Genomic DNA, 12,669 nt, shown 5'->3' on the forward strand with positions numbered 1-12,669 from the left:
CTTCATTATGAAAATAATCTTTTAGAGTGTGTCCTCTTATTTAATTTTTGATTTTTATCTATAAATTGTCGAGTTAGATTAATTGGAGGATGAAGAGTCGAAGGAACACATACTTTTCAGTTGTAAACTCGAATTAGTAAAGTGTCAAAAAATAGAAATTGGTGAAATAGTATTTGAATTCATGATTATATTATAATATGAGATGAATTGTATTTTACAGTGACTTATTTAGAGTTCGTTACATATGGAGATAGTCATTTGAGAGTTAAATTAATTAATCTGAAAATATGAAAATTATGAAATTAAAATGTTATATAAGAATGTTTAAAAGATGTTGATTGATTTAACTTTTTATAATTGTGTAGTATTTGATATTATTGTAATATTGTTGATATTTAATATTATTGTGATATTATCTTAATGAAAATATTTCTCAAGATAGATTAGTACTAATTTTTTTATTTATAAAACTCAATTAAAAAAAAATTAATACAAACTTATAATAGTTGACTATAACATCCACAACCAACCTCCATAGTGATGGAATTCAAAATACAATAAGTGACCTAACACAAAAGTAACATTACACGGTTATTTAAGCTTATTCTCGAATAAGGAACGGCGAATTCGGAGATAATTCGTTGTAAGAATCACGCTCTTTCCATGAATCTTTCAACCTTTTCAAATCAACAAGAGAAGATCCATTTCCTCCTCTTGCCTCGTTAGCACTTATTTTCATCTTCAAAATCCTTTCTCTAATATTTTTTCCTTTATCTGATTCCATCAACTCAATAACTCGCTCCCCTAACTCAGAAGCACTTACAAATTTGTCCGCTGACTCGTTTAGTTTCAATGCAATTTTTGTTTCCTTCACCAAAATCACTCTATTAAGATTTTGTTCAGCGTAAAGCGGCCATGTAATCATTGGAACTCCTTCACAAATAGCTTCCAAAATTGAGTTCCACCCACAATGAGTCACCAACCCACCCACCGACTCATGACTCAATATCGCTCTTTGTGGGGCCCAGTTCCTCACCACCATTCCCTTTTCCTTTGTCCTCTCCAAAAATCCTTCGGGCAACAACTCGTCCAAACTCAAATCATCTAAATCTAACTCGCTTCTAACAACCCACAAGAATCTTTGCTTACTTTTCTCCAATCCAAGAGCTATCTCATTCAACTGAGCCTTAGAAAATCTCCCCATACTCCCGAAGCTCAACAACACAACGCTTTGACGGGGCTGCAAGTCGAGCCAACTCATACATTGATGTTCATCTGTATCATACAAGGTTGAAATCACTGGTCCAATGCAAAAAATCAATGGAGAGGTTCCGTCCGGAACACACGACCCATCTTTTAAAGCTTTAATAGCTTTACTTTCAAAAGCTTCAAAAGTGTTTACAATAATCCCATCACTTTCTCTAAATGCTTTAGTACATTCAAGCAAAATTTGGTAACCAGGACTTGTTGGATCCTTCCCATCGTCGGGATAGTCATCAACGAATAACGTCGGCAACCCGGGAATTTCAATAGGTGTGTCAATGTCAAAGTCTTTTATGCCTTTTGTAGCATTTTTGTGAAAAGTTGGAAAGTGAAGAGCAATTGATAGCATAGAAGCTGCTGAAGTGAAGTAAAAATAAGTAGCAATTTTAAGGGTATTGGTAACTTGTGAAGCACTATAATTGAGGAAATCTAAAATAACACCTTTGATGATTGTGGTTTTTGAAAAGGATTGAAGAATATTGTGAACATGGTGGTTGCAATGAGGGGATAGTTCAAGGGTTTGTAAATGAGGTGGAAGTGTTGAAGTGAGTGAAATGGAAGGAATAAAATGAAAGTTTATGGAGGGAAATTTGTTAGAGATAGAGGCAATGTATTGAGTGGTGGAATCATTATTCTTATTGTTGGGTGGTGTGAGGATGAGAATTGTGATGGAAAATGAAGGGTGATGGGTTAGAATGAGTTTTCCTAATTCAACCATAGACATTAAGTGTCCACTCCCAAAGGCAGGGTAAAGAACTATAGTTTCCTTCATGATTGTGAATATGGAGAAAAAGAAATTCTTAATTTTGAAGCATGTGAACAAGTGTATATATTGACAAACTATGCCCTATCGTGCTATTAAAATATGAAGGATTGATTACCTTTTCACAAAGTAAGCATTATTGTACTATATCAATTTTTCTATATATTTGATTTTAAAAAAATTGTCTATCATAATGATAGAGACATATCATATTACTAAATATATATGTGCATATCACATAAATTTGCAAGCAGTAATTAAAACTAATATTTATTTCATTTACCAATTTATTTATGTGATGTCGGTTAAAACTATTTACCAAAAATACCATTTGTTAATTCTAGCGTCTACTCTTTTTGCTGGCAACAGGAAAGCAACACAAGGAAGTCACATGAACCACATTAAATTTTATATATGCCCACATAGTGGAATAACAAAATCTACACATAAAATATATATTAACCGAATTATTTCAGGTAGGATTTTTTTAGAATACATTTCCTTGCACGTCGTAATGGCCAAGAATATAATATTGGCAAATTCATGTAGGATTATTTGATAACTTTTTTATTAAAAAAACAATCCTACATTAATTATATGGGGTTTTTCAAATCTTTCAAAATAAAACATTTCTTTTTAAAACCAAGAAATTGTAGAGCCCTAATTAATTTAGGGATATATAAAAGAAAATGCAGTGGAATTATTTCTGCATCTTTAGGAGGGGACACTTATAAATTATAATCTTATAATATGATCTTTAATCTGGAAACCATTGAGGGTTTTTTTCTTTAATACTTCATATTTTTAAAAAATTTATCAAACCACTCCCTTTTTAAAATTATATACTAAAATATCTTCTTCTTTTTTTCTCATAAGTCACTTTTGTAAATGGGACTTCCTTAAATATATCCTTTTCAAATTAACAATATATATATATATATATATATATATATATATATATATATATAAATCCAAGTTGTAAATTACATAGATCGACTACAGTTGTCTGTAACATTTGGATAATATTTTCGAGTATGACTAGTTAACCGACATAGTTCGTATTTTCTTAACATTTTTTCTTTAACGTCCATTTCAGTTCTAATACGGTACTATTTGGATGACCTTTTTTAATTCTCCGCATTTCAGGATTATGATACAATGTTACACCTTCATATGTGGGTCAATATCCTTCATTTGGTATAGGAGAAAAACTCTTCTTTGTAGATGTTGAATACATTAACAACCTTGTACACGTTAGGTAGATACATTAAATAGTTTTGACGAGCATAAGAACATGCAGCTATGATATGTGAGCAAGACATGTGTATAGCCTGAAATTTTCCACAATCACACCGTTTTCTTTGAAGGTTGACTTCAAAATGACCAATTGATCGCACCTCTTTTGGGTTTATTGTTTCATGCACCATGAAAGCATAACAATTTCGGTCGAATTTCATGGCTTGGTGAGTAATATATTTATCAACTTCATATTTAATCTTGTCCATGCAATCGTCTGTGTTTACTCGACCAGAAGCAAATGATACCTGATATTGTTGTCCCCTTTCTGCTTATAAAACTCTCAATCTATAGTATGTTGATTGTGCCAAAATAGTGATTGGGAGATTGTGTGTACCCTTAAACACTGCGTTCATTGAATCGAAAATATTTGTTGTCATGTGTCTTCATCATCGACCTTTATAATACGTCATAGTCCATTGTTCGAGTAGGATATTATCAATCCATCTTAAAGCCTCTGGATTTGTCATTCTTATTTCATTGCGGTAATATTTGAATGATAGCTCACTTAATGCATATTTTGTTATAAATGATATAAAAATCATCAAGTATTATAAAGTGATAAGTGAAAAATATACTAAGAAGAATTAGATCATTACACATACAAACCTATTTTCTTTGAAGTTCCTTGTCCTCGAACTCTCTCATGAAATTTTGTGCAATGTGTTGGATGTAGTACACATGTGTTGACGGAGGATCACGACAACCATTATTTGAATTATTATAAGCAATTTTAATGAATATGTGTCTATATGAAATCAAACAGATGTCGACTTGAGGTGTGATGTACCTTCTTAGATTTTTCAAAAAAAAGCTTCAAGCACCCCCTGTTTCACCTTCCACAAGTGCATAAGCAACATGAATTGTATTTTTGTTTCCATCATGTGCAATGGCTAGCAACAGAGTCCCCTTGTACTTGTCGTACAACCAAGTTCCATCCACTAAGACAAATGGTTTACAATATTTAAACCCAGAGATGCACGAAGGGAAAGTCCAAAATAGTCTTTTGAAAGCTTTTGACCCCTGTAACAAAGTATTATCAGAATATGCAGGTGATATTTCCATTTCCACAATAGTTCTTGGAAGAAATTTTTGCATAGCCAACAACCACCTTGGAAGGTCATTGTAAGACTTTTCTTAGTTCCCATAAATCGTTTTGATAGCTTGGAAGGCCGTTGATAGGCTTTTCCTACCCCAACCTCCACTAGAATCTACCAAACATTTTTTCTAGGAATCAATGACCAACACCTCCTGAAACTCATCCGCCTCCTCATACTTTTACACACACATCAAATCAATCTTACGGGTTCACATCAGGGGAACAATTTAATTTTGACAACAACCAACCACATCAAGAAGACAGTCGTTGACTATTCTTTGTATCAAATGAAGAGGAATTATTGTATAACACGTTCAATACTTGTTATAATACACCTGAGTCCGTTATCCAATTACTTAATAATATGTGTCAACAAAGCTTTCAGATTTCAAGATACTCCGTTAAATCGAATATCCAATTGGACTCAAGATGGAAGCAGTACTTCCTCCTAAACAGTAAGAAGACGAAGATCAAGAAGAACAAATTTGTGATGTACGAAGGCGTCGTCAAAATCTTGTACGTTTGAGAAAACATCGGCAATGTGGTACTGGAGGTCACCTTTCACCCAAAACAGAATTTTAGTTCAAAACTTCATGAAATTTCATTTTTTTTTTTGCATTTATTTAAGTCACACGATGCCTCAAGATCTCATTTGCAACAATCGTACCTGAAATTTATGATCATAAATGGTGTAATACGACTTTAAAAAAATGAAATTTTATCAAATTTTGGACCAAAATTCTGTTTGGGAGACCAAAACTGGGGAGAAACAAAATGGGGGGACTACTTTCACGATTCAGTTAAAATAGGGAACCAAAACTGCAATTAAGCCTTAATTTTATCGTAATTTTTGTAAAATTTGTGATGTTTTTTTATGAATGAATTATATATATATATATATATATATATATATATATATATATTTGTTAAAAAAATTGAAAGATTACTAAGAAAATGCGGACTATGTCGGATAACTGGTCATACTCGAAAATATTGTTCGAATGTTACAGACAACTCTAATCAATCTATATAATTTAAAATTTGTGTTTATGTATTTTTATGAATTATATATATATATATATATACTTTTTTTTGTTAATTTGAAAACAAATTGATTTTTTTTTAAATTACTTAAGGAAGTCAATTTTGAATGTGGGCTTCTTTAAAAAAATTACCATTTTCAAAAGCGATTTGTAAGGGATACTAAAAAATAGTTATTTTGATATATAATTTTAAAAAGGGAGTAGTTAATAAATTTTTTTGGAATATGGGTGATTAGAAAGAAAAAAAAAAACTCAACATTGAACATGAATATTCTAGGAAACGTTAATTAAGGAAAACCTTCCAGAGAGCACAACAAGTATGATAGGAAAAAGAGAAAACTCTTGGCCAACGTGCAAGGAAATTTCAGGGTTTGAGAACTCATATATTTAAATGGTTTCAAGAATCCTAATTAATTTAGTTTTCTATATTTGTATATTTAATATATAAATAAATTATTTATCAGTCAAAATTTTCTAACTAGTTTAATTTTCAAAATTATTAATTATAATTTATGTGGTAAAAATTTAATTAATTAAAAAATATTTTATATAATTGAATTTTCTTATAAAAAATTTTTGGTAAGAATTCCTGTTATATATTTTAATAGACATGATAGACACCAATAATATAATATTTGTAACAAAAATAAAATATTAATGGGTCATTTCTCAAAGTTCCATAGTCATAATTTATTATTTTGAATGGGTACACATTTTACTTACTTTTCACTTTTATAAATTTATTAATTTGACTCAGTGTAAAAATAACTAATTATCCAATAAACAAATTTGTGGATGGATTTGGGTCGTTAATAATAACAGTCAATATTATTGGTGTATTTAAAAATAATGGTAAGAATAGTTGGCAATATTATTTGAGTTCTTTTGAGGTGCAAGTCAATTTGGTGTATTTAAATTGCTGATTCCCTGTGCATCTATTACGCTGGTGATTTTTTTAATTAATATTAATAGTTTTCTGTGCCTCTTAGAAAAAAACAATAATTAAGTAGTACTAACTATGTACGATTATATCAAAACATCATGTGAGAGGCGGATATAAGACTTATTTGAGCAATAATATTATAATACTAGTCAACGAGAATTAAAAGATCATATTATAATGCCATGTTTAAATTAAATACGTTTAAATATGCAATTAGATATTGTAAAATATTAAAAAAATATTTTAATTCATACAAAATAAAAAATTCATTTAAATTTTTGAAAAATATACAAATGTTACTTAATGTGTTATATCCTAATTTAACAGGTAATTAATTATTATTTTTAATTGAAAATAATTGTTTAAGGTTAAATATATTTAAATTTAAACAAGAATTAATTGTATATTTAAATTTTAAATAATTAATTGCTTAACTTTTAAAAAAACTATATGAGGTATTCCAAGCTCAAACAAAAATATTTGTATTTTGTACTACTTAAACGGAATTTTTTATTTTGAAAGGATGAAAACTAAATGTCTTGCATTTTTTAAAGAATAATTGCACTTTTTTTTAACCGAGGATTAATTGTATATTTAAACTATTTATTTATGACTTTGTAATTACGATAACCCTAAAAAAAGCAAAATTTATTTAAATTGTTCTTATTTAATATTTTTTTCTAGTCTCAAATATAAATAAAAATGAGTTAAGAAAAAATTGTTGTATTTAATCAAAAATTTAAATCAAATAAAATAATTTTCTTTGATCAATTTTTAATTATATTTAAATTAGAGTAATGTTGCCTCTATTTCATTTTAAATATCTTACTTGAATAGTTTCTGATCGTTAAAAAAATTGATTAGTTATACTGATTACAATATAACGAGTTTCATTTATATAAATAAATTTATTAATTATGAAAAACTTTGATGAATTGAGTTACAATAAGTATATCAATGTAAAAATAAATTAACAAATAAAATATTTAAATGAGACAGAGGGAGTGTATAACATGGCAAAACACATGATGTATTGCCTCCTTGTTATACTGCTCCTTGTTATCGGTGAATTATTCAACAAATGAGGAGGCAAACTGCTTGCAAATAATCAATGATTAAATATACATAAGTTCAAAAACAAAGTTAAAAAGCTTGTTTGGATAATTTACATACGGATTATCTATTGACATGGAGCTGTAGAAAATGGATTCGTAGGTAAAACATTACCAGGAACATGTGATGTGCTAAGCATATATGTTATTAGTATTTATGTGGATAATGTTAACAACTAAAACAAATTAATTAAGACGTGTGCCTAATATGGACCTCTGAAAAATATGGTTCTGATTTGGGGTTGATGGTTTTTTATTTTCAATTAGAGATGACAACATAATTCGCACCTACAGGTACCCACCGAACACGTCGTAATTTGGGCGGAGAAAATCTATTTTTATTAGGTGCAGATTTTCTCCGATATTAAAACTTAGGAATGAGTTTTGGGACTTGGTGGAAGATGGTTATATTGCTCCGAAGATTACTGATGGTATTGAAATTCCAAGAAATGAGATGAATATTGATCAGAAAAAGATGTACAAGATTCATCATAAGTCTAAAACATTTATGATAAATGCAATCACCTTCAAGTAGTTTGACAAATGCACCAACAAAGAGACAACAAAGAGTATTTATGATAGTCTGATTCTAACTTATGAAGCAAACAAGCAAATTCAAGAAGCAAATGCCAATCTCCTGGTCAAAAAGTATGATTTGTTCAAGAAGGAAGAAGATTGAGACACTGAAACAATAATTTCCAGATTCCAAACCTTGGTCTTAGGATTAAAGGTACTTGAGAAGAGTTATACTACTCTGATCATGTGAAGAAAATTCTTAGGAGTCTAACAAGAAAGTCGATACCTAAGATCACTGACATTCAAGAAGCAAATGATCTTAATACTCTAAAGTAGGAATAATTAATCAACTATATCAGATCACATGAAATTGAGATCAAGAAGAAGGTTCTAAATCCTAAGAAGAAGAACAAGTCTCTAGCCTTGAAATCTAAGCAGAAGAAGGTTCTAAAGGCAACATCATAATTAGAGGATAGTGATTCAGATGATCTGAATCTGAACTCAGAGGAAGAGGAGATTTCTTTCATATCCTGAAAAATTTAAAAGATGTGGCACAAGACAGAATGTTCAAATATATCCATGAAGAAGAGTCTGATGATTACATGGGATGATTGTGAGGAATTCTCTTAGGATGAACATGCAGATTTAATTATGATGGCTCATACCAACTATATCTATAGATGTAACACATATTCTGACTCTGGAAGTGAATTAGCAGATGAAGAAATTGAGATGTCCTCAACAATCAAGTTAAAACACTAATCATGGTACCTAGACAGTGGATGCGCGCGACATATGACAGGAGAAAAGTCTATGTTCCAAGAACTAACTTGAAGCAAATGAGGCACAATGAATTTTGGAGGAAAGCAAACAGGTCATATCATTGGTCAATGTACAATTGGTAATGGTACTTCCACTTCTATTAAAGATGTCTTGTTTGTTAAAGGTCTTAAGAATAATTTATTAAGTATGAGTTAGTTAAGTGATAATAATTATGATATTATATTCAATCAAAAAACATCCAAGTCAATTAGTCAGAAGGATGGATATGCACTATTTACAGGTCAGAGGCAAAAACAACATTTCTAAAATAAATTTGTTTAGTCTACATAAACAAGAGGTTAAGTGTCTTATATCAGTAAATGAAGAGAAACTAATTTGGCACAAAAGATTAGGTTATGCAAACCTTAAATTAATTTTAAAACTGAATAAACTTCAACTAGTTAGAGGTCTACCTAAGCTTAGTTACAAAACTGGAATTATGTGTGTAGCTTGTCAAAAGGGAAAACAAACAAAAAAATCCTTTACCACTAAGAACTCAGTCTATACCTCAAATCCCCTTGAGCTCTTACATATAAATCTCTTTAGGCCAATGAAAACAACCTCTCTAAGTGGAAAAAAATATGGCTTTGTTATACTAGATGATTATACTAGGTGGACATGGGTAAAAAATTTAAGAAGTAAGGATGAATCTCACAGTATTTATCACATTTTGAAAATAAATAATGAATGAAAAGTGTCTTAAGATTGTAACAATTAGAAGTGATCATGGAGGAGATTTTGAAAACAAGTTCTTTGAAAGTTTTTGTGATGAGAATTGAATCTTTCACAATTTATCCTCTCCTAGAACACCCCAATAAAACAGTGTTGTAGAAAGAAATAATAGATCACTCCAAGAAATGGTCAGAACCATGTTAAACGATGTGAATGTTACAAAACACTTTTGGCAGAAGCAATTAATATTGCATGTTATATTCAAAATAGAGTCTATATAAGATCTATATTGAATAAAACACCATATCAATTGTGGAAAGGTAAAAAGTCTAAAATCTCTTATTTTAAATAATTTAGTTGTACTTGTTATATGTTAAACACTAAAGATAACCTTGGTAAATTTGATTCTAGATCTCAAAAGTGTACCTTCATTGGATACTCTGAAAGATCCAAGGCTCATAGAGTGTTTAATAGGGAAACTCATATTGTGGAAGAATCCATACATGTTAAATTTCGTGACAAAACAACTTGACCTTGAAAAGTCAATGCAAGATGATGATAGTACAAGTTTATCGGAACCAAAGGAAGCGATTGCTCACAAATCAGAAGAACTTAAAAAATTAGAGGATACAAGAAAATCAGAAGAATATGAAAAAATTTCAAATGATGAATCTAATCAAGTCAGAAATAGTCAAGATAAGTCAGAAGAAAGATTTGGATGGAAGTACCATTCATATCATCCTGAAAATATAATCATTGGAAGTGCAAGTGATCCTTTAAGGATCAGATCATCATTTAAAGATACCAGTTTATATGGCTTACTCTCATCAATTGAGCCTAGCTCTAATTATGAAGCATTGAAAATGATGGATGGATTTTTGCAATGCAAGGAGAATTAAATGAATTTGAGAGGAATGATGTTTGGGATCTAGTACCTAGACCATAGAAGAACATTATTGGAACCAAGTGGATTTTCATAAATAAGCTAAATGAAAAAGATGAAGTGGTCATAAACAAGGCAAGACTTGTCGACAAGGCTACAATCAGCAAGAGGGCATTGATTACACTGAGAAATTTGCTCCAATGGTAAGGTTATAAGCTATTTGTATCCTACTTTCTTTTGTGCAAATAATAACATTATATTATTTCAAATGGATGTTAAAAGTGCTTTTCTAAATGGTTATATAAGTGAAGAAGTCTATGTTAAACAACCCCAATGTTTTGAAAGTTCTGAATTTCCAAATCATGTTTTTAAACCTAGGAAATCTTTGTATGGTCTAAAACATGCACCTAGGACATGATATGATAGACTTAGTAACTTCTTGCTTAAAAATAACTTTAAAAGGGGACAAGTAGATAATACATTTTTTAGAAAATCAATGGGAGATAACATTCTTATAATTCAAATTTATGTTAATGACATTATTTCTGGATTTACTAATGGCACTCATTGTCTTTCTAAATTGATGCTACTTGAATTTAAAATGAGTATGATGGGAGAACTTAAGTTCTTCGTAAGTATATAAATTCAACAAAGTCGAAAAGGTATTACGTTCGTCAAACTAAATATACAACATAGCTTCTTAGGAAATTTAAGATAAGTGATTGCAAACATATGGCTACACACCAATGCATTCTACTTGTTTACTTGAAAAAGATGATTAATGCAAAAAAGTTGACCAAAAAATCTATAGATTAATGATACGATCCCTACTTTACCTTACCGCTTCCATACCTAACGTCGTGTTTACTTTATGTGTATGTGTAAGATTTCAAGTTGACCTTAGGGAATCACATTTAACTACTGTTAAGAGAACCCTTAGATACCTAAAAGGTGTTAAGGTAAAAACCTTTTTGATGTATGTTTTAATGACAACAAACTTTATGGAATAAATGATTAAGTTTTATGAATTGTGATATGCTAATGATTTCACTTGAGTTTTATTTAAGGAAGAAGAATTGCATAATCAAACAATCAAGATCATTTAAAAGAAGCAAGATCAAATTTGAGAAAACAGAAATGGAGAATGTTTTGGTTAATAAACAGAAAAACCAAGAACGTTCTAGTTTACGAAGAACAAAGCCTTATGGAAATCAAGATCGATTCAAACTGCAATCACTCATTAAGATGCATAAGAAACTATGAGTAACTATCAGAATAATTAGAATGGAACACGCAAGGAAACTTTGGACATATGCATTCAACAAATTCATAATGACATAATCAATGTATGAAGTTACAAGTTTTAATCTTCAAGAGTAATGACTTAAAACCAAAGAAGTATGATATGAACAAAAGAGAAAATGCATCAGTGATACACATGTGGAATAGTTGGTATACAAATAGAATTCATATCCGAACAAAAATAGAAAATCACTCAAAACAGAAAACGAAGAACATTCTTCGTTTTCGCAACTTTAATCCAAGAATGTTCTGGTTTACAAAGAGAAAAGTATGATGTAATTTAAAATTGATCTAAGCTACGAAAGTATATCTATCTACACTAAGAATCATCAGTATTCATTACAGAGGAATTTAATAGTCTACACAAGATTGTTTTCAATATATTCGATCAAAGAGGATCAACAAAGGCAAAGAAAAACATCAAGGTCAATCTCGAAACTTATGAGCTATGAGCAAGGACAACCATGACACTACTTTTGCACATTTTTGACAAAACACATCATATTTCTGAGACAAAGGACTGACACGCAACATCTGTCAAAATCCAACATTCATACTAAATAGAAAATGAAGAATGTTCTTGTTTTACAAAAGAAAATTCTGGTTATTCTCCTTTAAAAGGCATAATTAAGACAAATAAATTTCCACATTCTAAACACATATTAAAGAGTGTCAAGACTGATCGAACCATTGGTGAAGCCAAGAACTCGAGATCAATGTCCAAAGGTGGAAAACAACCTCAAGATTAATCTCCAAATTAATGAGTTGTGAGCAAGGACACATGTACATTGTACTTCCAATATTATGCAGAAAGCTCTGCATAATTTTGACATGAAAACAATATCAAAACTGAAATTTGACAGCTCACTCATTCACGTTTCCCATCAAGCCCAAAAGCAAGAACGTTCTTCGATTGTCAAGAACGTTCAAGACAACAAATAAATACAGTTTAATT

The 12,669-nt window shown here is 30.1% G+C and overlaps 1 protein-coding gene across 1 annotated transcript; it reads right to left on the reverse strand.

Annotated features, from left to right (window-relative positions):
* Positions 1-443: 443 nt before the first annotated feature.
* UGT88E7 (UDP-glycosyltransferase 1) lies at positions 444-2,091 on the reverse strand. The gene has a single exon (XM_004515352.4). The coding sequence runs from the start codon at positions 2,033-2,035 to the stop codon at positions 602-604; it is 1,434 nt and encodes a 477-aa protein (XP_004515409.1). The 5' UTR covers positions 2,036-2,091; the 3' UTR covers positions 444-601.
* Between the last annotated feature and the right edge of the window lie 10,578 nt (positions 2,092-12,669).

Source organism: Cicer arietinum, chromosome 8 (genome assembly GCF_000331145.2).
Source record: "Cicer arietinum cultivar CDC Frontier isolate Library 1 chromosome 8, Cicar.CDCFrontier_v2.0, whole genome shotgun sequence".
NCBI lineage: Eukaryota > Viridiplantae > Streptophyta > Magnoliopsida > Fabales > Fabaceae > Cicer > Cicer arietinum.